Raw genomic sequence first — 26,500 nt, forward strand, 5'->3', positions numbered from 1 at the left:
ATCTTTGTCATGGAGATTTTTGTCTTCCTCTTCAACATCTACAATGCCACCAGCTTACTAGATAATCATAGCAAACTTTGTATTTAGTATTAGTTGGTGAGCATCTTCCTACCTGAGTCTTTCCTACATTCAAAGACACTTCTCAGGGCACAAAAAAAGAGTTTGTGATGGAGGCAGGGTGGGATGGGGGAGATGGGTGGTTGAAGGGATACTGGGACCCGTAGTGGTGGAAAATGGGCACTGGTGAAGGGATGGGTACTTGATCAATGTATAACTGAAACCCAAGCACAAAAATTTGTAAGTCTACAACTGTACCTCATGGTATTTCACTAATAAAAATTTTAAAAAATCTAAAGGAAAAAGAGTTGGTGAACAGAGTTTTGGCTCACTCTGCTCCCTACAAATTCATTTTCAAAAACGTATTTTCTTCTGCTGTAGAGCCTCAATGGAAAAAAATCATCACAGCCTCTGGAATGAATGAATATACCTGTCTTTCAAACAAAAAAGCTATTTTTTTACATTATTGAATGACCATGAGATATAGTTTCAAACTTTCTGTTTGAGTTTCAATCATGCAATGATCAAACTCCCATCCCTCCACCACTGTACATTCTCCACCACCAGTTTTCCCAGTATACCCCCCTTTCGAACCCTCCCCTGCCTCCATGGCAGACAATTTCCCCCATATTCTCTCTCTATATTTGGACATTAAAGTCTGCAATACAGATACTGAGAGGTTATCATATATATAATCAAGTTATCTGGTTATCTACTTTCAGCACGTATCTCCCATCCTGAACGAATCCTACAACCATCATTGCCTTAGTGATCCCTTCTTTATTCCAGCTGCCTTCTCCCCCAGCTCATGAGACAGGCTTCCAACTATGGGGCAATGTTCCTGGCCCTTGTGTCTACTGTCCTCAGGTGTCAGTCTCATATTATGTTATTTTATATCCCACAAATGAGTGCAGTCTTCTATGTCTGTCCCTCTCTTTCTGACTCATTTCACTTAACATGATACTCTTCATGTACATCCATTTATAAGCAAATTTCATAACTTCATCTCTCCTAACAACTACATAGTATTCCATTGTGTAGATGTACCAAAGTTTCTTTAACCAGTGATCTGTTCTCGGGCACTTGTGTTGTTTCCAGATTATAGCTATTGTGAATACTGCTGCAATGAATATACAGGTGCAGATCAAAAATGTTATCTGATGCAGAGGACTCACCTGATCCTAATCCAGGATCACAGACTTGCTTCCAGAAAAACAGACCTCAGATCAGGCCCTGCGGCTTTAACCACCCAGAATATGTTGGAAATGCATCATCTTCATCTCTTCTTTCAGTGATCTAATTACCTGGTTTTGCATTTGTAACAGGGTCTGGTAGGTTTATAGATCTGTTGGCATTCTGATCTATAAGGGATATTCATAGCTTTTTGCTGTTTGAGAGACCTATTAAAATGGGAGGCGGGGTGGTAATGTCCTTGGATTGTAAGAGTTAAACTGCATCCTATCAGCCATGGGCATATATTCTCCAAGGGTCAGGGAATTTGTTTAAGGTGGAGCACCAGTCTCAGAGTATGAGAATTAAAGCATCCTGGTAGGTTACACCCAAGACCTCGCATTTACATGGAACTCTAGGAAGACATAACTCATATCAGATATTAGAAGCTAAATTAATATCTTTAACTTGCAGTACAAGTTGAAATACCTCATGGTTTTTCCAATAATGTTTTTGCCTAAAGGAAGGGCGAATAGCAATATCCTGGAGCCCAGGATTTGTGGTTCCTCCCCAAGTTGTTCCTTTGAAGAAACAAAGGACATTGTACAGAAGGGATCCTCAGTCACAGCCATGGAGAGACTTTAGAACTCTGATGCCAGCAAGTAGCACTAGTGGTGCACAGTTGGGTTCGGATTAATTAGCACAGATTGCAGCACCTCAGACATCAATGCATTAACTATGACTTAGTTTTGAGTTAGCAGGATTTCTGACCTGGAGGGAAGGCAGTTCAGGGAAAAGGGGGAAAATTAGCGATTTCCTTGAATGATAATATCTTGGGAAAATACAATCATTAGGAAAGATTTCTGTCCTGAGAAATTTTTTTTCCACAGGGGAATTTTATGCTTAGTCAATGTAGGAACAAGAGATAAAGCGTCTAATGAGCAGACAGAGGGAGCTTTAATCTCATCTAGTTTCACCCTTTAGACCTATGGGCTCAGGGGGATTTTTTGTTTCTTTCTTTTCGTTTGTTGGGACTCCTAATCTTTCTGTTGTCTTATGTTATATCCTTCCTGCTGCCTTGCTCTGAGTGAAGACCTTCAATCTCGACCATCACCCATCCACAGAGCACCTTAGACTTCCACGTGAAAGCCTCCCTCCAAGAATTTCCATCCAGGTGAGCTCAAGAACCAAATTGAACTTCCTAGAGACTCAGAGAGACTTCTTTCCAGAAACCAAGAACATTATTGACCTGAGTGCTCATTCTAATTGACCTAGAAGCAGGAAAGAAGTGTGCTGGCTACTTGTTTAATGGGCTGGAGTCATAGGACAGTGGTAGGGCATTTGCCTTGCGCACAGGCGACCCAGCTGAGCCGTGTTCAATTCCTCCACCCCTCTTGGAGAGCCTGGCAAGCTACTGAGAGTATCTCGCCCGCACAGCAAAGCCTGGCAAGCTATCTGTGACGTATTCAATATGCCAAACACAGTAACAACAAGTCCCACGATGGAGGCGTTACTGGGCCTGCTCGAGCAAATCAATGAACAACGGGAGGACAGTGACAGTGACTTGTTTAATGAACTGTGGAAATAGCATTCATAATCACTTAATCACTTAATCACTTAACTTCCCGTTAGTCGTCGATTTGCTCGAGCGGGCGCCAGTAACGTCTCCATTTGTCCCTGTCGCGTGCTAGTGTAGCCCAATGGCATCTGTTCGCTCCGGGAACATGAAGAGCCTCAAACCGATCGTTCATGATCTTGACGAAGAAGTCTGACCATCTGGTAGGTGGGCGGCCACTTGGTCTTTTGACATCCCGTGGAATCCAGTCAGTAACAGCTCTAGTCCAGCAGTCGTCTTTAAATCTCATTACGTGACCAGCCCATCTGATTTTCGACACCTTGGCAGATGAGACAGCGTCCCTGATTCTTGATCGTCGATGGATGTCAGAACTCCAGATTCTTTCTCTCATTTGAGTGAAACGTGATATTCCAAGCATAGCTCTTTCTATTCTTCTTTGGGAGACCTGAATGGCGTTCTCATCTTGTTTTCGTAGGGCCCAGGTCTCTGAGGCATATGTTAATGCAGGAAGAACAGTGGAATCAAAGAGATGTGCCCGGAGCCAGAGGTTCTTCGTCCTCTTAGCTATTTCTTCGATGTTCTTGAAGGCGTTCCAAGCCACTCTCTTCCTCCTGCGCAGCTCGGGTGCCAGGTCATTTGTCATGTTGACTTCTCGACCTAGGTGCACATAGCTGTTGCATTCGGAGATGGTCGTTCCGTTGAGAGCGAATGGGGCGTCAGGAACGAGGCTGTTTCTCATAAACATTGTCTTTGTGAGATTCAGCTGTAGTCCTACCTTTCCACACTCACGGTCAAAGTCGGCCAGCATTTGTGCCACTTGGCTGATGTTTGGTGCTATTAAAACAATGTCATCAGCAAAGCGGAGGTGGTGTAGTTGCCGACCATCTATCTTCACTCCCATTCCTTCCCATTCCAGTCGTCTCATGATGTTCTCGAGGGTGGCACTGAAGAGTTTCGGTGAAATGATATCACCCTGCCGCACCCCTCTCTTGATATCAATGATCACTTCTTTGTAGAATGGTGAGATCCTGGTAGTGAATACGCAATACAGCTCACAGAGGATCCTGATTTATTGGGCTTGAATGCCCAATTCATAATAATAATAATAATTATTATAATAACCCCAAATTCCATATAATTTCCTAAATAAAACAGGTATGACTTATTTCACAGTGAGTTCAGCACAAGTGAACTCAAGCAAGAAATGATTAGTTTAATAGAATGAGGGCAACAAATGTGCACCCAGGAAAGGAATAAAATAAATAGGATGTTACCATGACTTCCATGATATACTTGATATACTTCCATGATTAAAGGTGCTTGCCAATTGTTTATCACTCTATGTCCACAAATATGTAAATATCCCATACATTTCTCTTAATGTATTTGTTATCTGTACTTTATGTACCTATTAATGTAAATGATGGCTCATTTGTGTGAATCCAGGAGACCAGAGTGGTGCTGCAGAATTTGTGATCAATATTCTCTTGTTCTGGACTAGCTCACAACTGGGACAGTTCATAAAACTGGGACAGTTCAGTAAATCCCATTCTGTGAGGCTGACCCTGCTAAACAAAGGTCAGAGATGCTAATGCAATTGGTTTTGTTGTGGTGAATCTCCACAATAAATGCCTGTGTTTGTGTCACGGACTCCTCAAGTTTACTCACACTTCAGATGCACTCTAATCTTTTGTATTGTGAAATTGTAAGTATCAGTGCTTAAACGTGGTTGTGATTGTGATGTTCAAGGTGTGGCTCTAAGTGGGGTTATTTTCACAACCATAGTGCATGTGCAGTGTCCAGAGAATTTCTGGTGTCACAGTGGACAAAGATGGGTATTGACCAAGGATGCTCTAAACATATTATGCACATGCCTGACCCCACTGCAGAGAATTACCTCAACTAGAATGTCAGTAGTGCTAAATTAGAAAACTACAGCTTACGGAAAAAAAATTTGTATATAGTTCTTTAATTTTTAGATTTTCATTTTGTTTTTTTTGGGGGGGAGGCATAGGATAATACTGGTTTGTCTTTTCTCCTTCACCTTTCTCCTCTGTTGCCAGAAGCTTAGGTTTACTGAGTTACATCCATCACAGTGCTCTTAAGGTATTTCCGTTCTTCTGTGTTTATCTTTAACCTCTCTGTGCTCTGCTTCCCCTATCTGTTAATCACCTATATCCCCAAATCAGACCCTGTAAGGTCAGATCCTTCTAAGGACTCTGTATTTTGTATTTTTAAGTGAAATATTGCTTTTCTCTTTCCCTTATGTCCTTTACATAGTTTATTTTAGAGCAATGTCCCTTTATATAGACACAGGAAGACAGTTAATGCTATGCTTTTATAACTTGGGAGTTAACTGACTCCAAATTTTATTTATTTCTGGGCATCTGTCATATTTACTAGACTTAAGCCTCAATTGCTCTAGCATCCCAAAAGCAGGGTCTCAGCGAAGGAAGGGATTTAGATGGACTCGTTGCAAGCAGTGGCATCGAAACTGGCATCAAAACGGGATCGGCCAAGTGCCATCAAACTCATAATAAGTTAAGAGCATGATCACGGACAAATTCTAGCATGATCCAAAGAGAAATGACTGGACAATGACCCAACTGGGGTAAGGAAGGACTAATCTGGCCTGAGACTGTAGTCTGGGATATATAGCGAGATTGCCCAGGAGAATTACCCTGTAAATTAACATATCTTTTACCGTGTCCATAGAAAATGACTAGAAAGATTATTAAGAAGTAAATTTAAGATGACTATTTAAATGTATGTGGACTAAGGAAAAGAGAAATAAGGCCTGGATGAAATTCCACCCTTTAGAGGTTCTCTTAGCAGGATGAGATCTTTGTTTTAGAAGAAGCTTCCCTTGAAGGAAGGGAAGGGCTTTACATATGTTGATTGTGCTATCTCTCCTGTTTAATGTATTATTACCCCAAACTCCAGGGGACTGGGTGGATGAGGAGGGCTGTGAGACTGGGTGTGGGGAGATAGTATAAGGGACAGTAGGAGAGGAGAACGAGGGGCAGGGGGAAACTAGAATGGGGAACACGGTGAGACTGCAACAAGCGCACGGGGAGAATGAAATAAACTGTGGGACCAGGATTGGAATAAACAGCAACTTATCACCAACCAGCCTGCCCCTCCCCCTCCCCCACCCCCGTTTCCTCCTTTCATTCATCACAGTTGGCTATGTGGGGTGGGGAAGCGGTTCCCAACCACCAAACGCAGAGAGTACACCTACATATTTTGTGAACATGGGGTGGGGGGGACACCTAATGGTGCTCAGGTCTTACTCATGGCTCTCTACTCAGCATCACTCCTAGTAGGACTTGGGGGACAATCCAACTTTCTGGCAAAAATATAAAATACTACAATGAGCTAAAAACATAAAGATCTGGTATAGAGAGTTAGTATAGCAGGGGAGAGCTAGTATAGCAGGTGAGGAGTTTGGGTTTGACATGACTAAACCAAGTAGGACCCATGGCACCCCAGATTGTTCCCCAAGTCATGCGAGGAGTGACACCTGAGCAGAGAACCATGAGTAAATACAGGGACTTAAAGTCATCCAGTGAAGGTACCATTGGGAAACTCTCAATTCAAGGGTCACATTTGCAGTAAGATTAATACAAAACTATTCCAGCTGCCTTCTCCCCCAGCTCATGAGACAGCTGGAATAGAGAAGGGATCACTTACAACAGTGATAGTTGGAGGAATCTTTCAGGATAGGAGCTGTGTGCTGAAAGTAGATAAGGACAAAACGTCATAATCTCTCACTATCTGTATTGCAAATGATAATACCCAAAAGTAGACAGAGAGAGTATAGGAGTAATTGTATCCACGGAGACAACGGGGGTCGGGGGTTGGAAAGGGCACGCATTCTGGGGAAGTTGGCAGTGGAGAATGTGCACTGGTAAAGGGCTAGGTGTTTGATCATTATACGACTGACACTCAAACATGAGAGCTTTGTGACTGTATCTCATGGTGATTCATTAAAAAAAAAATTAATAAAAACAAGAAAAACATGGGGTGGATGAAGTCCCTCTGCCCTGAAGTATCAAAATAATTTCTCATCTTTTCTTCTTCTTCAATCACTTTGAAGCATTTCATCATTTATTACTTCAGCCTCTCGAGAAATCACCCTCACAGAATTTTGACTTATCATTCCTTTTAATAGGCGAACATTCTCTAGAGAACTCTTTGCCTCCTCCTCTCTTTCTAAGATCACTGTTTCAATGTGTCCTTGTGGACAGGAATGATAGTCCATTCGCAACAGCATTTCCCTTGCCAGCCTGGGTTTGATCCGTGGCATCCTAAAGGGTCCTCTGAACATCGCCAGGAATGATCCCTGATTACAGACCAAGGTGTAAGCTCTGAGTAAAATCATCCACGGCCTCCAAACTGAAATAAATAAATGAGTCCTTGATTTTGGTATTGCCACAAATGGTATGTTTTTAAATCATACTCCATTTTTTCTCCATTATACCCACTTTCTATTATTCATAAAAATGCTACCAACTGATAAAAGACTAAATTTTACTATGTGCTTTGTGTACTTTCTTTGCCAGTAAATTGTGGGTACTTTTCTTCTAGCATTTTATAATAATCACTGAGAATTTGCTGAAAATATGCTCAGCACTTAATTCATGCTATTAAATACACAAAGAATATTCTGTAAAATTGTAGGCTGCATGGTCACATAAAGTTATAGTACCAAAAGGTCCATATCAGAGATGATATGTGAGAGTCAGAGAAGAATTAGATACAAATACAAAATATTAACTAATTTTAAGAGTGCAAGTGTAATATTGTTGCATTTATATATGTGAGTAATTCAGATGTATGTGAAATTTGTTTTGTGATTTCTTCTTCCTTAGACATAGCCTATATGAAGCCTGAAAATATTTCACACATTTCAGAATTTATTCTTTTGGGATTTTCAGAGGAACCAGAAGTGCAATCCCTTGTGTTTGTACTTTTCCTCTCCATTTACTTGATCACCGTGCTGGGGAACCTGCTCATCATCCTGGCCGTGGGCTCAGACCCCCGCCTCCACACGCCCATGTACTTCTTCCTGGCCAACCTGTCCTTTGTGGACATCTGCGTCATCTCCAACACCATCCCAAAATTGCTGGTGAGCATCCAGACACAGAACAAAAGCATAACATATGAATATTGCTTTACGCAGATGGTTTTTTTTCTTACTGCTTTCTGGTTTGGACGTATTTTTTCTGACAGCGATGGCCTATGACCGCTTTGTGGCCATCTGCCACCCCCTGCACTACACGGTCATCATGAATCCCAGGGTCTGTGGACTGTTGCTTCTGGGGTCCTGGGCCATGAGCATCCTAGATTGTTTGTTACATAGTTTGATGACCTTGACACTGTCCTTCTGTACAGACATGTTTATCCCCAACTTTTTCAGTGAACTCAAGCAGATGGTACAACTGTCATGTTCTGACACTTTCGTTAATGATGTGGTGATGTATGCGGCAGCTCTTCTTGTGGGGGGTAGTACCCTCAGTGGGATCCTGTATTCTTACTCTAAGATAGTTTCCTCGATTTATAGAATCACGTCAGTTCAGGGGAAGTATAAAGCATTTTCCACCTGTGCATCTCACGTCTCCGTGGTCTCCCTGTTTTATTGTACTGTGATAGGTGCATACCTTAGCTCTGCTGCCACCCAGAGCTCACTGTCGAGTTCAATAACTTCATCCATGTACACTGTGGTCACACCCATGCTGAATCCCTTCATCTCTAGTCTTCGGAATAATGACATAAAGAGGGTTCTGAGGGCATTTTTTGTGAAGGGAACCATCAAAGGACCTTTGTAGTAGGACCAAGTGAGTGCATGAAATTGCTTCATAAAAATATTAAAGTAGAAATTCATATCATGCTGTATAGTTTGAATATGCCAAATACGTCATATGTGTAGAAGTTGAAGGTGTTCATTCAGTCTGTTGTCTGAAATTTCCATTTCTGTAATCTCAACTTTATTTACTTCATCTAACTCTACTAGTTTTCAGCTCTTTCTGCTATCCAACCATTTCCCCCTTTATTCCACCTACATTTTTAATATAATTTTAAAAACATAGTTGTTAAAGCGGGCTGGAGCAATAGCACAGCGGGTAGGGCGTTTGCCTTGCACACTGCTGACCCAGGTTCGATTCCTCCATCCTCTCAGAGAGCCCGGCAAGCTACCGAGAGTATCCCGCCTGCATGGCAGAGCCTGGCAAGCTCCCCGTGGCGTATTCGATATGCCAAAAACAGTAACAACAAGTCTCACAATGAGAACGTACTGGTGCCTGCTCGAGCAAATCGATGAACAATGTAAGGACAGTGCTACAGGGCAGTTGTTAAAGCATTTGGATACTTTGTTCAGTTCATGAGAAAACATATTTTTATTATTAAGTTTTGAATGCCACATATCATATCAACGAAATATTTTTTGTTTAGGTGAAAGTCACAATGATTGCTATACTGGGGTCTAGTTATACATTGTATAATCTAAGAAAATATGAGACAATTATGACAATGACTCATGAATCAGTCTCTCCCTTCATTGTCCTTCCCAGTAAAGTGGACTTTCCTCAGATGATGGTGTTTTGTAAGTGGCTTCATTCTGGTTTTATTCTGGTAATTATTATTTTATCCTAACTCATTGTCCACAGTTTCTATCTTAATCCCTTGCAAAATGTGCCTGAAGTTTTTGTGTCCAGGAGGTGTCTTCATTGTAAATAATTCTGATATCTGCACAAATAAAAATCTTTTACCTGCCAAATGATGAAGAAAAATAAAAACCCTAAATGGGGAAACAATTGCAATATATTTTTTGTTTGTGTAGCACATCTTTTCAGCGGGGTCAGGTCAATTGGCATCCATGTAGTCGTGGTTGATACATACAGGTTAGGAGTGCCATATAGTTTAAAACTGAGTTGACATAATGCCCATAAGTAGAGAGAGAGTAAGAAGGAAATTGTCTGCCCTAGAGGTAGGGGAAGGGGTAGGAGGGAGAGGGGCATTGGGGAAATTGGTGGTGGAAAATGTCCACTGTGGAGTGATGTGTGTTTGATCATTATATGACTTAAACTCAAACATGAAAGCTTTGTAACTGTAACTCATGGTGGCGCAATAAAAAAAAATTCGTTTTTCCCCTTTGAGATTTTGTTTTATTTATTTATTTATTTATTTATTTAAAATTTTAATGAAACACCATGAGATAGAAAGAATTACAGATTTACACACTTTTGTGATTAGGTTTCAGTCATACAATGATCGAATACCCATCCCTCCACCAGTGCCCATTCTCCACCACCAATGTTCCCAGAACCCCTCCCGCCATCCCCACTCCAACCCTTCCTGCCTTTGTGGCAGGTACATTTTTTAAAACTGAGTTGAGTTCTAGCTACAGAAAATGTTCAGCACAACTACACTGCATTCCTTCTTTCATTCAAGGGCAATTACAATCTCTACTACATTCAGTGTTTATCACTCAAGTTTGTACATGAACATTTGATATTCTCATAGGTATAATTTCTTTAGGCCTAAGTATCTTTTTGTCTCTGGTCAGATCAGGACACAATAAAATCTATTCCTATTCAGTTCTATAGATCCAGGTCATTCAGATTCAAACAGAAACACTCATGGCTTTTCATCCACCTGGTTTCTCCGGGTTACCTTAAAAGAATTCTAATAAGGTACATCAATCCAGTTCTCTAAATAAATGTAAATTATACTGAGTGACTGTGAATGCTGACTACAAGTATAAGAACAAATGGTAAGAACTAGCTAATTATTATCATTTCTCCCGTTCTCTTCCCCGGAACTATTATTTCAATTAATAATTAAACGATTTCCTCTTGACAGCCATCCTAAGAACAAACCATCTTATATAATATCCTAATAATCAAATTAGTTTGCAGAGGGAAGAGTGTTCTGAGTTCTGCTTGCTCCTGATTATGTCTCTATTTACCTGATTATGTCTGCATAGAACTCATCATATTCCTCTATGATGTAGTGTTTTCATACATGTGATCTTTATACATGCATTTTCATGCATACTCATTATTTTCATGTAAATAATTTGAATTTTTTTATTGAATCACCGTGAGAACAATCACAAAGCATTTCAGTTTAAGTCTCTGTCAATCATACAATGATCAAACACCCATCCCTTCACCCGTGCACATTTTCCACCACCAAGAACCCCAGTATACCCCCCCACCCACTTCCCACCAGTGTGGTAGATTTCCATTTTACTCTCTCTCTCTCTACATTGATCACATTCAATATTATGACAAAAGACCCAACATTATTATTTGGAATTTAATTCAACCCCCCATCCCTAGAGGCCCCAGTTGCCTCTTTAATGCAGTCTCATATGTGGTTGTTCATTAGGCTCTAAAAGATGCAGGCCACCATGCCGGTGCCACAAGGAGAAACAGGCGGATGAACAGACACCCTTCTCCTCCCAGGGCGGCATAGCACCATAGTTAAATGCACTGTCCCGATGCATTTCAGTTGGGCATTATATTTTGCTCAGATTTTCCCACCAACATTCAAGCATATCTTTCAGGGACAAACCCTAGATCATTTACTTTCCATTGATAACTTTACATATTAGGAAATGTCACGTGGCTGCATAAGCAGCCACGCAGTTCAGAAATTAGTCCTGATACCCTCATATGGAGCCATGCTTATAGAAGCTCATGGTCACCAGGATTCCATCTGGAGAGGGCGGAGAGATGGCACCTACCCCATCTGGAACCTCCCAGTGATATCAGCTCTGTCTGGAGCCCGGAGAATTCTCCGGGAGTTGTGGAGCCCGTCAGCTGGTTTTAAAATATTTTTAAGCACTGTTATTTACAATGAGCCGGGTTCAATTCCTCCATCCCTTTGGAGAGCCCGGCAAGCTACTGAGAATATCTCACCCGCACGGCAAAGTCTGGCAAGCTCTCCATGACATATGTGATATGCCAAACACAGTAACAACAAGCTCATGATGAAGACGTTACTGGGCCTGCTCAAGCAAATTGATGAACAACAGGAGGACAGTGCTACAGTTATTTACAACACTGTCAATAATGGGGTGGAATCAGGCACATACTATTCCAGCACCACACCCACCACCAGAGTGTCAGTCTCTCTACACCTGTGCCAAGGTGTCACTTCTTGTCTCCAACCCTCCTCCCTCAGTCTCTCCTTTGGAAAATTCAGTTTTGTAGTCCGACTTTTAGAGTTTGATCTATAATTAAACATTTGTTATCCCATTGCTGAATTTTTATATTTCCATACATGAGAAATGTTGAGCTATATATACTGATCTAATTTATTTTTCAGGATTCTTTATTATTTTTTATTCATTTTGCCTATTTATTTCTTCTAATTGGGAATTTAGTCTATTTACATTTAAGTCAGGATTAAGGAAAAATTTATGATTGACTTTTGCTTTTGTTTTCTAAGTCATAACTTTTTTAATATTTTTTAATCTTTATTAGTGAGACACCATGAGATACAGTTATAGACTTACAAATTTTTGTGCTTGGGTTTCAATTATACAATGATCAAATACCCATCCCTCCACCAGTGCCCATTTCTCACCACCACAGATCCCAGTATCCCTTCCACCCTCCATCCCCCCCATCCCACCCTGCCTCTGTGGCAAGGCATTTCCTTTTGTTCTCTCTCACCTTTTGGGTGTTGTGGTTTTCAAAAGAGGCATTGAGTCTTCACATTACAAGGCCTAGTACACACTGAAAGTAATAGCCACTGATTTAGTTTTTCATTTTAAGTTGAAATAATCCTTTTAGAACATCAAAAATAAGAATAAAAAGCATAAATAAGGATCATGTGTGAGTTGTGGATTGATGTTAAGAGAATCATGTAAATGTTACTGGAATTCAATTAGACAAGAAAGATCACTTCTTATCACTTTATTCTATGCTCTGTTTATCATCTGTTCTTAGAAGTTTAATAACTGATATTTCTTGTACCCTTAGAAAAGTTACATATATTTTATATTACATATATTACATAAATTTTATTTCTTTTTTCTTTTATTTATTTGTTATTATTATTATTATTTTTGCTTTTTGGGTCACACCCAACGATGCACAGAGCTTACTCTTGGCTCTGCACTCAGGAAGCACTCCTGGCAGTGCTTGGGGACCATATGGGATGCAAGGCAAATGCCCTCCCCGATGTACTATCATTCCAACCCAATTACATATATTTTAAAGAAGTGGCTTTGAATAGAATAAAGCTGATTTCATGTACCTCCAGAAATGATCTAAAAATTAGTAGGAAGAATGGTGTAATAGGCTTATTCAAAGAAAGTATAAATAAAACATACAAAAGAAAACTCTTAAGGTTTAAAAATAGATCTTTGTTCTTAGAGAGGAGAGGGTGGAAATTGCTTAATTGGGTATGGTGAATCAATCTGATATGGTAAAATAATCTCTTGTGTGTTGTTGTGAATTGTATTTATCTCTATATCTACCTGCCTATCAATCTGTCTATACAAAGTCTGTGAATCTATACTCCTGAGGCACACACATCATCGTAATCCCATTATATATCAATAATAAGATTTACAAAAAAGAAAATTAATTAAAATTTACTTTAAAATTGGCAAAAATAGAATACCCATCCAGGTATGTTATGTGCACATCCAAACACATATCCAGGTCATTACATCAACACCATCAACAAAGAAGAGAAAAGGGCTGTGGAAAATTAAAAAAACTATTTAAGGTGCCAGAGCAATAAAGCAATAAGTAGGGTGTTTGACTTGCACACAGCTGACCTGAGATCAATTTCTGGCACCCCATAGGGTGTCTTAAGCCCTGTTAGGAACAATTCCTGAATGAAAAACCAATGATAAATCCTGAGCACTTCTGGCATGGCCCCCAAAAAGGTTAAAATAGAACTCTAACAAAGAAAACCAAGAAACAGATAAGAGGTAAATTCCTGCCAATCATTAATGAATTAATGCAGTACTTTTCAGACTCTACCAAATAATTTAAATAAAAAGAATTATTTGCATATGGTTAACATTAACTTGAAACTAAGATAAGAGCAGATAAAAAATTTCTCTCTATATATTTTTGTAACATACGTATTATATATACAAATAATAGGAATCAAAATTTACATATTTTTGCTCAGATACTAAGGAGTCTATTCAGGATGAGCCCCTTGCTTCTCAAAGGGTGGTCCTCTGATCAGGATCTATAGCACCAGCATCACCCAGGGTATGTTAAAGGTGCATTAGGCACAATTCAATCAGCTTAATCAATGGCTGAACAAATAGCAGTACTCCAAGGTGGTTTGTCCTTTCTGCCTTGCCACAGGGAGCTTAGTTTTATTGGGTTACTCCCATCAAAGTGCTCCCATTTCTCTGTGATTACTTGTAACCTCTTTCTTTGTGCTCTGTTAACTTGTAAATATTGCTTTTCTCTTCTCCTAAAGTCCTTTGCATAGTTAATTCAGAGCAATGTTCCTTTTGTATGTACACAGGAAGACAGGTAATGCTATGCTTTTGTAACTTGGGAGTTAATTGATTCTGAATGGTATTCACTCCTGGGCATCTGCTCTCTCGACTTAAGCCTCAGTTGCCCTTACTTCCCAGCACCCCAAAAACAGGGTCCCGATGAGGGACTGGATAGACCCAGGGCAAGCAATGAGCTACCCTGGCATCGAAATGGGTCTGCCGAAGTTCTATAATGCTTAACTATAAGTTAGGAGCATGGTCATGGACAAATGGTGTCATGATCCAGAAGTAATAACTAGATTTGGACACTGCTAGGGTTAGGAATGATTAATTCAGCCTGAGCACTGTATTCTGAGTCTGTGGCAAAATGTCTCCAAGAGAGTTACCCTACAGGCTCAATGTATCTCTTACTGTGTCCATACAAAATAACTAATATTAAGAAGTAGAATTGAGATGTTAATTAAGATGTTAATTAAGTACTTGGACTATAAAGAGGAGAAACACCCCTAAGAGGTATTTTGCCCTTGAGCTGAAGAAGGGCTTTTGATATGTTGATTTTGCTCCCTGGTGAGGTGGCTACCTCCAATCCTTTGGGGTTGAAGAGAGGAGAGACAGACGAGGGCAGCAAGATGGAGTGCAGAGATACTAGCAAGGGGGACAGAGAGAGAAGAATGTAGGGGAAGAATACAGGAGAAGGAGCATGGAGAGAGGAGAGATGCAGCTACGAGATGGAGCGGAGAGAGGAGCGGGAGAGACAGGAGGAGACGGGAAAAAGGGGCAGTGTGAGACTGGAATGAGGGGCTTAATGAGAGTGGAACAGGTGCGTGGGGAGAATGGAATAAACGGCAACTGATCACCAACCAGGTTGACCCTCCTCTCCTCCTTCGTTCGCCCATGGCATCGGCCATCCCGGGCCGGCAAGTGACCCAAGTCCACCAAACCCGGGCAGTGAGAGGGAGAGCTGCCGCGGTTCTTCTTTGCCGCCTGGAGATTATACACTCCTACATTAAAAAAATGAAATAAAATAATAAAGAAGCATTATGTCTGCGACTAAGGCACCAGTGTACATAATTTCCTTTGCCTTTTCAAAGCAAATAATTGTGGACAAGAGCCTAATCTTAATCTCAGGCAAATTGTATTCTCCTCTATAAGGGGGGAGGAAACTTTATCAAACTTGGATTTACCACATTTTGATAAAACCGTTCAGCATGAGGTATAATAACTCTTAGGGAAAAATAAAATAAAGATCTATACCAAAATATTGGACTCCAGTTTTCCTATATGCAATATTTAGTTGGTTGTGATCAAAAAGAGCTCCTAGTCATCTTTTTCTTCGTATGGCAAAAAGATTTTTTTAGAGGGTTTTTGGTTTCATTTTAATGCCAGCACTTAAACCCAGGGCTTCAGTCATGCTAAGTATGTGCCCTGTTCATATGAGGTGTCAGGGATTGAACTCAGGATGGCCAATGCAAGGCAAGCTCTCTACCCACTGTGCTATCACTTGAGCTATCACCTTTACTATTATATTTACCTACATGTATATTGTGTTGTACACATGTTAGGACACGGATCGTGGTCTCCCTTTAACAACAAAGAGACTCCAGATAATGAAAACAGCTAGCAAGGTTTATTGTAAGACTGACTAGCCAGGGTCGAGCCGCCTACACAGACATGCAGATCCAATAGGTTAGGCAAGAACCCGAGATTCTTCAAAGATCTTATATAGGCTTTCACTTGCCGTTACAGCAGAGCCCGCACATTTCATAGCCAATAGATTTGTAAAAACATATACTTTCTTAACCAATCCATTTAAAAGTACATCACTCCTTAGCTTATAGATTCAAAGATCAGCATTTACATACATGGGCATTGTGGCTAGTGGGTATCTCATAATTCAAACATCTGGTTATCTTCCATGTCTACCGGGCTCCCCGTGATTTACAGCTCAGAATACTGCATTCCAGTGGAGGCCTGTAAGAGAAGAGTTACTAGCAGATAAGGAAGAGTCAAGGGTGGAGGCAAGATTTACATCGCAGCAGTGCTCAAGTACTACTATGGGTTCTGTGCTCACTTCCAGCATTGCTCTGGAAACTTCTATAGTGCCTGGGATTAAAGCAGGTTTGGTGGGGCTGGAGTGTTAGCACAGCAGGTAGGGCATTTGCCTTGCACACGGCTGACCCGGGTTCGATCGCTGGCATCCCATATGGTCCCCCGAGCACCGCCAGGAGTAATTCCTGAGTGCATGAGCCAGGGGTAACCCCTGTATATCGCTGTGTGTGACACCTGTCCCTCCCCCAAAAGAGAAAAAAAAGCAGGTTTGGTCACATGCAAAGCAGGTATCTCAACACTAAACTACATCCCTAGAAACCAGTTTTCATATATGTAACAAAGAATGTGATAAGTTCTCATTTTTCACTTAACTAATTTTAAATCCATAAACTTCAATGACTTTCCTTCTAATTGTGACCTGGATTATGAACAAGACTTCACAGAGCTATCTGGAAAAATAAGTGAAATGTGTAGAAATAATTTGTTAAGTCCAAACAAAGTATCCAAGGAAAAGATTTGTGTTAGTAAAGAATGGTGAGTTTTCTTATATTCTCTTTGAAATAAATTCACTCACACAGAGACGTGCAATCCCATATATTTTTACTGGATAGTTGTAAATACAAAATGAATCAAGCTGAGGTTAAATTTATGTTAAAACTAAAATAAAGTCACAGTCACAGTCATGGTCCTCCCGTTGTTCATCGATTTTCTCGAGTGGGCCCAGTAACGTCTCCATTGGAGACTTTTGTTGTTACTATGTTTGGCATATCAAATACATCACGGGTAGCTTGCCAGGCTCTGCCGTGTGGGCGAAATACTCTCGGTAGCTTGCTGGGCTCTCCGAGAGTGGTGGAGGAATTGAACTCGGGTCGGCCATGTTGGCTGTGTGCAAGGCAAACACCCTACCCGCTGTGCTATCGCTCCAGCCCAAAATAAAGTAGAAACTGAAATTTAAAAAATCTCTAAAGTTGGGGCTGGAGCAATAGGACGGCAGGTAGGGTGTTTGCCTTGCACGCGGTCGACCCGGGTTCAATTCCCAGCATCACATATGGTCCCCCTGAGTACTGCCAGGAGTAATTCCTGAGTTCAGAGCCTCAGTAACCCCTTGTGCATCACTGGGTGTGACCAAAAAGGCAAAAAAAAAAATCTACAGTGACAAATATCTGTCCACCTGGCACGAGACATCTCATTACATATTATAAATAATGAACACTTTTTGTCACACCTGGCAGTGCTCAAGGGATGCTTCCTGGCTTTGCGCTCAGGAATCACTCCTCAAGTGCTCAGGAGAATATATGGGATGTTGGAGATTGAACCTGGCATGGCCCTGTGCAAGGCATGTGCCCTGCCCACTCTGTCTCACTCCTGCCCCTAAATAAGGAACACTTCTAAATGAGTTACAATAAAACTTCCCCCTCCGCTGTGGTATAGGATTATACTCTAAATATTTGCTAATGTGGCCTGAAAAAAAAATCAACAAACAGTTCAAGATTTTACATCAAAGGAACATGATTCTCTCCCCTGTTGAATTTAGGAAGACCAGTTTTCTGTTATGGACTGGAGCAATAGCACAGTGCGAGGGGCATTAGCCTTGCACGTGGCCAACCTGGCTGACCTGGGTTGATCGATTCCTCCAACCCTCTCGGAGAGCCTGGCAAGCTACCGAGAGTGTCCCGCCCGTACGGCAGAGCTCCCCATGGCGTATTCGATATGCCAAAACCAGTAACAACAAGTCTCACAGTGGAGATGTTACTGGTGCCCGCTTGAGCAAATCAATGAACAATGGGAGGACAGAGCTACAGGGCATGGTCTTTCCCAATACAACATAATGCTTTGAAGATGCCAGAACTAGCAATTCCAGAGGATTCTCAAGCATCGATTTTTGGATATAACTCAAACTCATGTTTGGGAAAAGGTTCTGGGTTGGCTAATATTCTGGAAGACAGGATAGCTCACGGTGAAGCACTAATGAACACAATAAACTTGACTACTAACCTGATCTCTTGGGAACAGACCAGAGGGGAAAACATTCCTTTGTCCAGAGCAGTGACCCACAGGGACACGTGTACTTGGTGGCCACTGTCACTGGATGGCAGCAAGCCTAATGAGCAGAGACCAGGAGCTGTAAATATCTCTTCTGCTCAGGTCCTCAGCTTTTTCAACCTCGACTGCTCAGGACAAAGTTGTCGCTTTGGCATCCTGAAACTGGTGTGGGGACCAATGTTTCCCTCCATCTCACTGTCTTGTCTGGGCTCTTGTCTTCACCATCAACTACCCAGGGAAGGATATGTGCTCCCATCCAGAGGGCTCCCTCTCAGAAATCTCACCCAGGTGAGTTCATACGTCACATAGACTGTGCAGGAGAAGGTCTAAGAGAAGGAAGGGGAAGACTATTCCCAGATTATTCTGATGACCTACCTACATGAATGCTTGATCACAGCTTGGTTACTCGTTTTATGCAGTATTAATGATGTCTAGCTACAAGTGAGTATTGGATATGCAATACAGGGGTCGTTATTGGCAACTAAATGATACCTATAGAAAGGAAACTGGAGGAAAGAATAAAGGTTTGAAGGTCTCCCTGTAAATGTAAAAGGAAAGCCCAGGATCTTTGGTGATTAATGAAATATTCTATTAGTTACTGAGCATATACAGTGAATCATGAGCTCTTGATCTATTTCTAAAGATAGATCAAGTCCTTCTTTGAAACTGATCTCTGTACTTGATGTAATGTCAACTTATTTTCTATTATATTTTATTAAATATATTTATCTGAGATGATGTAATAACATAACTTTACTTTCCTTGACATACAGAAAGCCTTTCTGTAGAGCATTTTTCTCACTTATTTCAGCCTTACAAGTAAATCAGGATTTAGAGTCCCATGTGGATATCATCATATTGTCATTGTCACTGTCACCCCATTGTTCATCCATTTGCTCGAGCGGGCCCAGTAACACTGTGAGACTTGTTGCTGGGTTTGGCATATTGAATATGTCACAAGGAGCTTGCCGGGCCTTACCGTGTGGGCAAGATACTCTCGGTAGCTTGCCAGGCTCTCTGAGAGGGGCAGAGGAATCTAACTTGGGTTGGCCATGATGGCTGCGTTCAAGGCAAACACCCTACCTACTGTGCTCCAGCCCATCATCATATTACTTTTTATATTTTTGTCTAAAAATTTTAGTTTTTCAATGTGACTTATTGCATGCAACTGTTTTGGAAACTTAGACCTAGCATTATTATTACTATTATTGTTTCTTCCTACCCCATAGCTTTTTTTTTCCTTTTTGGGTCACACCCAGAGATGCACAGGAGTTACACCTGGCTCTGCACTCAGGAATTACTCCTGCCGGTGCTCAGGGGACCATATGGAATGCTGGAAATCAAACCCCGGTTGGTCGCGTGCAAGATAAACACCCTACCCGTTGTGCTATCACTTCAGCCCCCCATAGCTTCGTTGTAAACATTTCTTTTATACATAGAATCACACATGTTCACCCGATTTTAATTCAAATGCTCACTGAAAGTCTGTGCACATAGATAGTGATTTTTATGTTTCAGGGCCTTCAGTACCTCTCCATCTCTTTCCCCCTTTCCTTCACTCAAGTACCTTATGAATGGCCTAGCACAGCGGTAGGGCGTTTGCTTTGCACGCAGCCAACATGGCCGACCCCAGTTCGATTCCTCCGCCCCTCTCGGAGAGCCCGGCAAGCTACGGAGAGTATCTCGCCCGCACGGCAAAGCCTGGAAAGCTCCCCGTGACGTATTCAATATGCCAAACACAGTAAGAAATCAGCATAGACAATAATTCTTTATATTCAGATATCCACATAGACACATATGATTTTTTTTATTAGTGAAGCACCATGGGGTACAGTTGTAGATTTACAAATATTTGTGCTTGGGTTTCGGTCATACAATGATCAAATACCCATCCCTCCACCAGTGCCCATTTTCCACCACCACGGATCCCAGTATTCCCCCCATCCCACCCTGCCTCTGTGGCAGGGCATTCCCTTTTGTTCTCTCTCTCCTTTTTGGTGTTGTGGTCTGCAAAATAGGCATTGAGTGGCAAACATGTTCAGTCCATAGTCTACTTTCAACATGCATCTCCCCTCCTGGGAGGATCCTCCAAACACCCTTTATTTGGTGCTCCCTTCTCTATCTGAACTGCCCTTTCCCTTAGAATACCCGGCTGGCCTCTAAGATATGGAGTAATCCTCCTGGAGGACACATGATTTTGTAGTATGACTGAGTTCTTAAACCCTTGCTGGTATTTTATATTCAAAAAGCACATGTTTTATGTTTAAGTAAAAATGAGAATCTTTACAAGAGTTTCAATGTTATCCAAATGTTACTTATTCATTTGAAATCTTTTTGATTAAAATATTGGGAAAGGATGCAAATATTTCTATCTACTAACATTCTAAAACCCCCCAGGGCACACAGGGAAGAACCATATTGGAGACTTATATGGGCAGAATATCGGTAATGTTGAGAGGAAAGAAACCCAAATAAAGATTATCCATATATTAAATATTTGTAGTTACCTTCAAATTGTTCCTCACATTATATTTCTTCTAAACTTTGCCAAATATCATAGGGACCCATCACTAAACTTATAAATCTAGCTCAAATCAATGTTTAAATATTTTGGTTTCGTTCAGAACTATTGGTGTGAAAGATTTGATTTCTTGTTCTTTTGATTGATGATTTTTGTCCCAATTGATATATGCTCATTATTTAACTCTATGCATTTAAACACTTTATTCCTCACCCACCTACTGTTAGATTTCAAAGATACTTACATATGATTGTCTTTTATTAAATTTTGTTGACTGTTCTGAGCAATATGTTCTGGAAAATGTTGTATTTATATATTTCTAAATTTCTCAATTCCACATTTTCTTGCAAATGTTTGCTCAGTGGTAGATTTTATACAGTTTCATTTAATAAATGTTGTTCAATATATTGTTCATTTCATACATTTTGCTTAATTTCATCCCATCTAAAAACCTTCTTGTAGGATCAGATTACTATGAGGCATAAAATCATAAATACAGTTTATTTGAATATAGAAATTTTGGTTAACATTCATTCCTTGAATGGAAGGAGAGTCTTTCACCAACTTAGGTGGGGTTCCTCCTCTTCCTCCTCCTCCTCCTCTTCCTCCTCCTTCTCCTCCTCCTTTTCCTCCTCCTTCTTCTCCTTCTCTCCTTCTTCTCCTCCTTCTCCTCCTCCCTCTCTTACCCTCTATCTCCCCGTGTTTCCACATAAATTTTATAGGCTCAGAACCAGCAGGGAACCTGAACTCATTCTTCCAGGGTGTCTCATATGACACAGATCAGAAATGCATCAACAACAGATAATATTAGGGAGGCGATCACATTCAATTCTGGTGATGCCTTTCAGAAACTTTGACAATGTGTAGGTGGAATCTGTTGTCTATGAGACCATCCCTCTGACTCATATTTCAGCAACAACAGAGGCTGAGAGACCACCTTCTTCCACATTCTCTGACAACACCTCTCTTCACTCTCACTCCTGTTTGTTACTTTCCCACATTTTCTCAAACACCTTCCTCAGAGTTCTCTCTCTCTCTCTCTCTCTCTCTCTCTCTCTCTCTCTCTCTCTCTCTCTCTCTCTCTCTCTCATCTTTTTTGGGTTACACCGAGCTTTGCACAAGAGTTACTCCTGGCTCATGCACTCCTGGCAGTGCTCAGGGGACCATATGGGATGCCGGAAATTGAACCCGGAATGGCCTCGTGCAAAACAAACGCCCTCCCAGCTGTGCTATCGGTCCAGTCCAAAGTTCTTAATGGTTGCACTGCACTCAGAAATACTTCTCTGCAGACTGGTTCCACTATAGAATCCTTGTTATGCCTGATCAAATGTTACCTGGTATTTTTGTATTTCATAAGCACTTGTAAAGAATAGCAGCAAAAAGGAATGCAAGGCTTTCAGAGTGGCAGCCTGGCTCCGGGAACCAGAGCTTTTGTGTCCCCATCCCCACCCCCCACCTCCACCCCTGCCTCGCCAAGCATGGCAGCCAATTATAACCTCTGTTGTGTACCAAGGGGAAAAAAAAGGGGGGAGGGAATGTAAGGTCATCAAAAATGAGCGAAACCTTGGCCCGCAAATATAGAAATGAGGAGATCAAGTAAGGAGAGAAACGGAGGGCGGGGGAAATAAGAAGTGGACAAAGGTCCTAGGGCTTGGGCACACCGGTGATGCAGATTTGAGGTACATTCATATATATAAACCAGGGAGACAACAATACTGAAAACATTGGTCAGTGGAACCCACACTAAAAAATCAAACTTTTTTTATTATTAAAAAAATTTTAATAGTGAGACACCATGAGGTACAGTTGCAGACTTACACATTTTTGTGCTTGGGTATCAATTATACAATGATCAAATACCCATCCCTCCACCGGTGCCCATTTCCCACCACCACAGATCCCAGTATTCCCCCCATCCCACCCTGCCTCTGTGGCAGGGCATTCCCTTTTGTTCTCTCTCTCTCTTATTGGGTGTTGTGGTTTGCAAAAGAGGCAATGGGTGACAATCATGTTTAGTCTATGGTCTACTTTCCGCATGCTTCTCCCATCCTGGGAGGATCCTCCCAAAACCTTTATTTGGTGTTCCCTTCTTTATCTGAGCTTCCTTTTCCCCTAGTATGTGTGGTTGGCCTCCAAGCCATGGAGTAAAATTCCTGGTACTAATCTCAGCCATTCTTGGGTGTTAGACTCCTCTTTTGTTACTTTATATTCCCCAGATGAATGCAATCTTTCTATGTCTATCCCTTTCTTTCTGAGTCATTTCGCTTAACCTGATACTTTCCATGTAGTACCACTTGTATGTAAATTTCGTGACTTCATCTTTTCTAACGGCTACATAGTACTCCATTGTGTAAATGTACCAAAGTTTCTTTAACCAGTCATCTATTCTCGGGCACTCAGGTTTTTTCCAGATTATGGCTATTGTAAAGAGTGCTGCAATAAACAGACAATTGCAGATGTCACTTCGACTATACTAAAAAACCAACTTTTAAATGTGCCTGTGAAGGATGCAGGTTAGTGAAGGGGTTGAAGGGATCCAGGGGACATGGGGGCAGGGGAACTAACACCGGTGGTGAGATTGGTGATGGAACAATGGATGCCTTAATATATAAATAAATATATAAATAAATGAGTCCTTGATTCTGGTATTGCCACAAATGGTATGTTTTTAAATCATACTCCATTTTTTTCTCCATTATACCCACTTTCTATTATTCATAAAAATGGTCACTGAGCTGTGCTCCCATTGTTCATCGATTTCCTTGAGTGGTCCCAGTAACGTCTCCATGAGGAGACTTGTTGTTACTGTGTTTGGCATATTGAATATGTCACTGGTAGTTTGCCAGGCTTTGTCATGCGGGCGAGATACTCTCGGTGCCGGGCTCTCCGAGAGGGGCGGAGAAATCAAACTCGGGTTGGCGAAGGTTGGCCATGTGCAAGGCCTACCTACTGTGTTATACAACCTGATAAAAGACTAAATTTTACTATGTGCTTTGTGTACTTTCTTTGCCAGTAAATTGTGGGTACTTTTCTTCTAGCATTTTATAATAATCACTGAGAATTTGCTGAAAATATGCTCAGCACTTAATTCATGCTATTAAATACACAAAGAATATTCTGTAAAATTGTAGGCTGCATGGTCACATAAAGTTATAGTACCAAAAGGTCCATATCAGAGATGATATGTGAGAGTCAGAGAAGAATTAGATACAAATACAAAATATTAACTAATTTTAAGAGTGCAAGTGTAATATTGTTGCATTTATATATGTGAGTAATTCAGATGTATGTGAAATTTGTTTTGTGATTTCTTCTTCCTTAGACATAGCCTATATGAAGCCTGAAAATATTTCACACATTTCAGAATTTATTCTTTTGGGATTTTCAGAGGAACCAGAAGTGCAATCCCTTGTGTTTGTACTTTTCCTCTCCATTTACTTGATCACCGTGCTGGGGAACCTGCTCATCATCCTGGCCGTGGGCTCAGACCCCCGCCTCCACACGCCCATGTACTTCTTCCTGGCCAACCTGTCCTTTGTGGACATCTGCGTCATCTCCAACACCATCCCAAAATTGCTGGTGAGCATCCAGACACAGAACAAAAGCATAACATATGAATATTGCTTTACGCAGATGGTTTTTTTCCTACTGCTTTCTGGTTTGGATGTATTTTTTCTGACAGCGATGGCCTATGACCGCTTTGTGGCCATCTGCCACCCCCTGCACTACACTGTCATCATGAATCCCAGGGTCTGTGGACTGTTGCTTCTGGGGTCCTGGGCCATGAGCATCCTGGATTGTTTGTTACACAGTTTGATGACCTTGACACTGTCCTTCTGTACAGACGTGTTTATCCCCAACTTTTTCTGTGAACTCAAGCAGATGGTACAACTGTCATGTTCTGACACTTTCGTTAATGATGTGGTGATGTATGCGGCAGCTCTTCTTGTGGGGGGTAGTACCCTCAGTGGGATCCTGTATTCTTACTCTAAGATAGTTTCCTCAATTTATAGAATCACGTCTGTTCAGGGGAAGTATAAAGCATTTTCCACCTGTGCATCTCACGTCTCCGTGGTCTCCCTGTTTTATTGTACTCTGGTGGGTGCGTACCTTAGCTCTGCTGCCACCCAGACCCCACTGTCGAGTTCAATAACTTCAGCCATGTACACTGTGGTCACACCCATGCTGAATCCCTTCATCTATAGTCTTCGGAATAATGACATAAAGAGGGTTCTGAAGGCATTGTTTGTGAAGGGAACCATCAAAGGACCTTTGTAGTAGGACCAAGTGAGTGCATGGAATTGCTAGGTAAAAATATTGAAGTAGAAATTCAAATCATACTGTATAGTTTGAATATACCAAATACTTTGTAAAAGCAAAACTCAGTTGATCTTGATTTTCAGTACAAATACAAACCATGAAAGCGGGGCCTCACAATCCTTCTGACCTTTGGGGTTTTAAGCAGGAGGTTTCAGAAAAGTTACCACATGGATAACTGGCTTGTGGTGGTCAAGCGTTCATAGCCACGTCACTTTATGATCCTTTGATGTGGGCTCTTCCTATCATTGTGAAGCAGAATTCACCAAGCTTTGGATTGTTCACCCATTAATAGGGAACGTTGAGCTGGGTTTTGACCATCGTGAGACAGGCTAATTTTACCCTACTGATGATGTGTTGTTACCATGGTAATCCTGCTCAGCACGAGAGGAACCGCAAGTTCAGACATTTGGTGTATGTGCTTGACTGAGGAGCAAATGGGGCGAATCTATTATCTGTGGGATTGTAACTGAACGCTGCAAATCCTTCTTATTCAGTTTAATTGAATAGTCTTCTGGAGTTGCTGAACAAGTTCCTAATTCAGGCCAACACTAGTATTCTTAACAAATGATTGTTTGTTCTCTCCTGTGTGTTTGCCCATTTTTGCTATATAAACTGTCTGAGAAATCACAAATTTAAGTCCTGCTTTGTTTTTGCTTAATAGTTCTGTCTTCAAGCTGTTCTTTCTAATATTTTCCTATATGCAGACAAAAAGAAACCGCCCCCTACACTGGGTAGAAATCAACAAATTTCATTGTGAACAAATTCTGTTTCACACAAAAGTAGAACATAAACATAATTCAGCCCAGTTCTTTATAATTTTATGATAAACATCACTGTTTTTCTTCAACTAGTGTGCTCCATCTTTTTCTGTATGAAACCCCAATCAGAATTTCCCTTAGTACTTCTATTTCTGGGCTGGACTGATAGCACAGCAGGTAGGGCATTTGCTGGTCGCCGACCTGAGTTTGATTCCTCTGCCCATCTCGGAGAGCCCAGCAAGCTACCAAGAGTATCCACCTGCAGGGCAAAACTTGGCAAGCTACCCATGATGTATTCATGTATTCGATATGCCAAACATGGTAACAACAAGTCTCACAATGTTACTAGGCCCGCTGGAGCAAATCGATGAACAACGGGAGGACAGAGCTACAGTGCTACTTCGTATACTGTAGAAGCTGAAGGTATTCAGTCTGTTGTCTGAAATTTCCATTTCTGTAATCTCAACTATACTTCATCTAACTCTACTAGTTTTCTTCTCTTTCTGCTGTCTAAGCAT

At 41.2% G+C, this 26,500-nt stretch overlaps 2 protein-coding genes and 1 pseudogene across 2 annotated transcripts in view; 2 read left to right on the forward strand and 1 right to left on the reverse strand.

Moving 5' to 3' along the window:
• Positions 1–7,067, reverse strand: part of LOC130021977 (olfactory receptor-like protein OLF4) — a 33,927-nt gene extending 26,860 nt beyond the window's left edge. The window contains exon 1 of the mRNA XM_056112709.1: positions 6,896–7,067. Within this exon, the coding sequence (XP_055968684.1) occupies positions 6,896–7,067 (172 nt within the window). The remainder of the gene's footprint in view (positions 1–6,895) is intronic.
• Positions 7,068–7,688: 621 nt separating this feature from the next.
• Positions 7,689–8,634, forward strand: LOC130021978 (olfactory receptor 7A10-like; annotated as a pseudogene).
• Positions 8,635–24,237: 15,603 nt separating this feature from the next.
• LOC130021979 (olfactory receptor 7A10-like) lies at positions 24,238–25,182 on the forward strand. Its single transcript, XM_056112710.1, has one exon. It carries the CDS (start codon positions 24,238–24,240, stop codon positions 25,180–25,182), a length of 945 nt encoding a protein of 314 aa, XP_055968685.1.
• Positions 25,183–26,500: the final 1,318 nt, after the last annotated feature.

Source organism: Sorex fumeus, unplaced genomic scaffold (assembly GCF_029834395.1).
Source record: "Sorex fumeus unplaced genomic scaffold, SorFum_2.1 ptg000019l, whole genome shotgun sequence".
Lineage (NCBI taxonomy): Eukaryota > Metazoa > Chordata > Mammalia > Eulipotyphla > Soricidae > Sorex > Sorex fumeus.

Coding starts and splice junctions, on each gene's coding strand:
- LOC130021979 (XM_056112710.1), top strand. CDS start 24,238: ATGAAGCCTGAAAATATTTCACACATTTCAGAATTTATTCTTTTGGGA.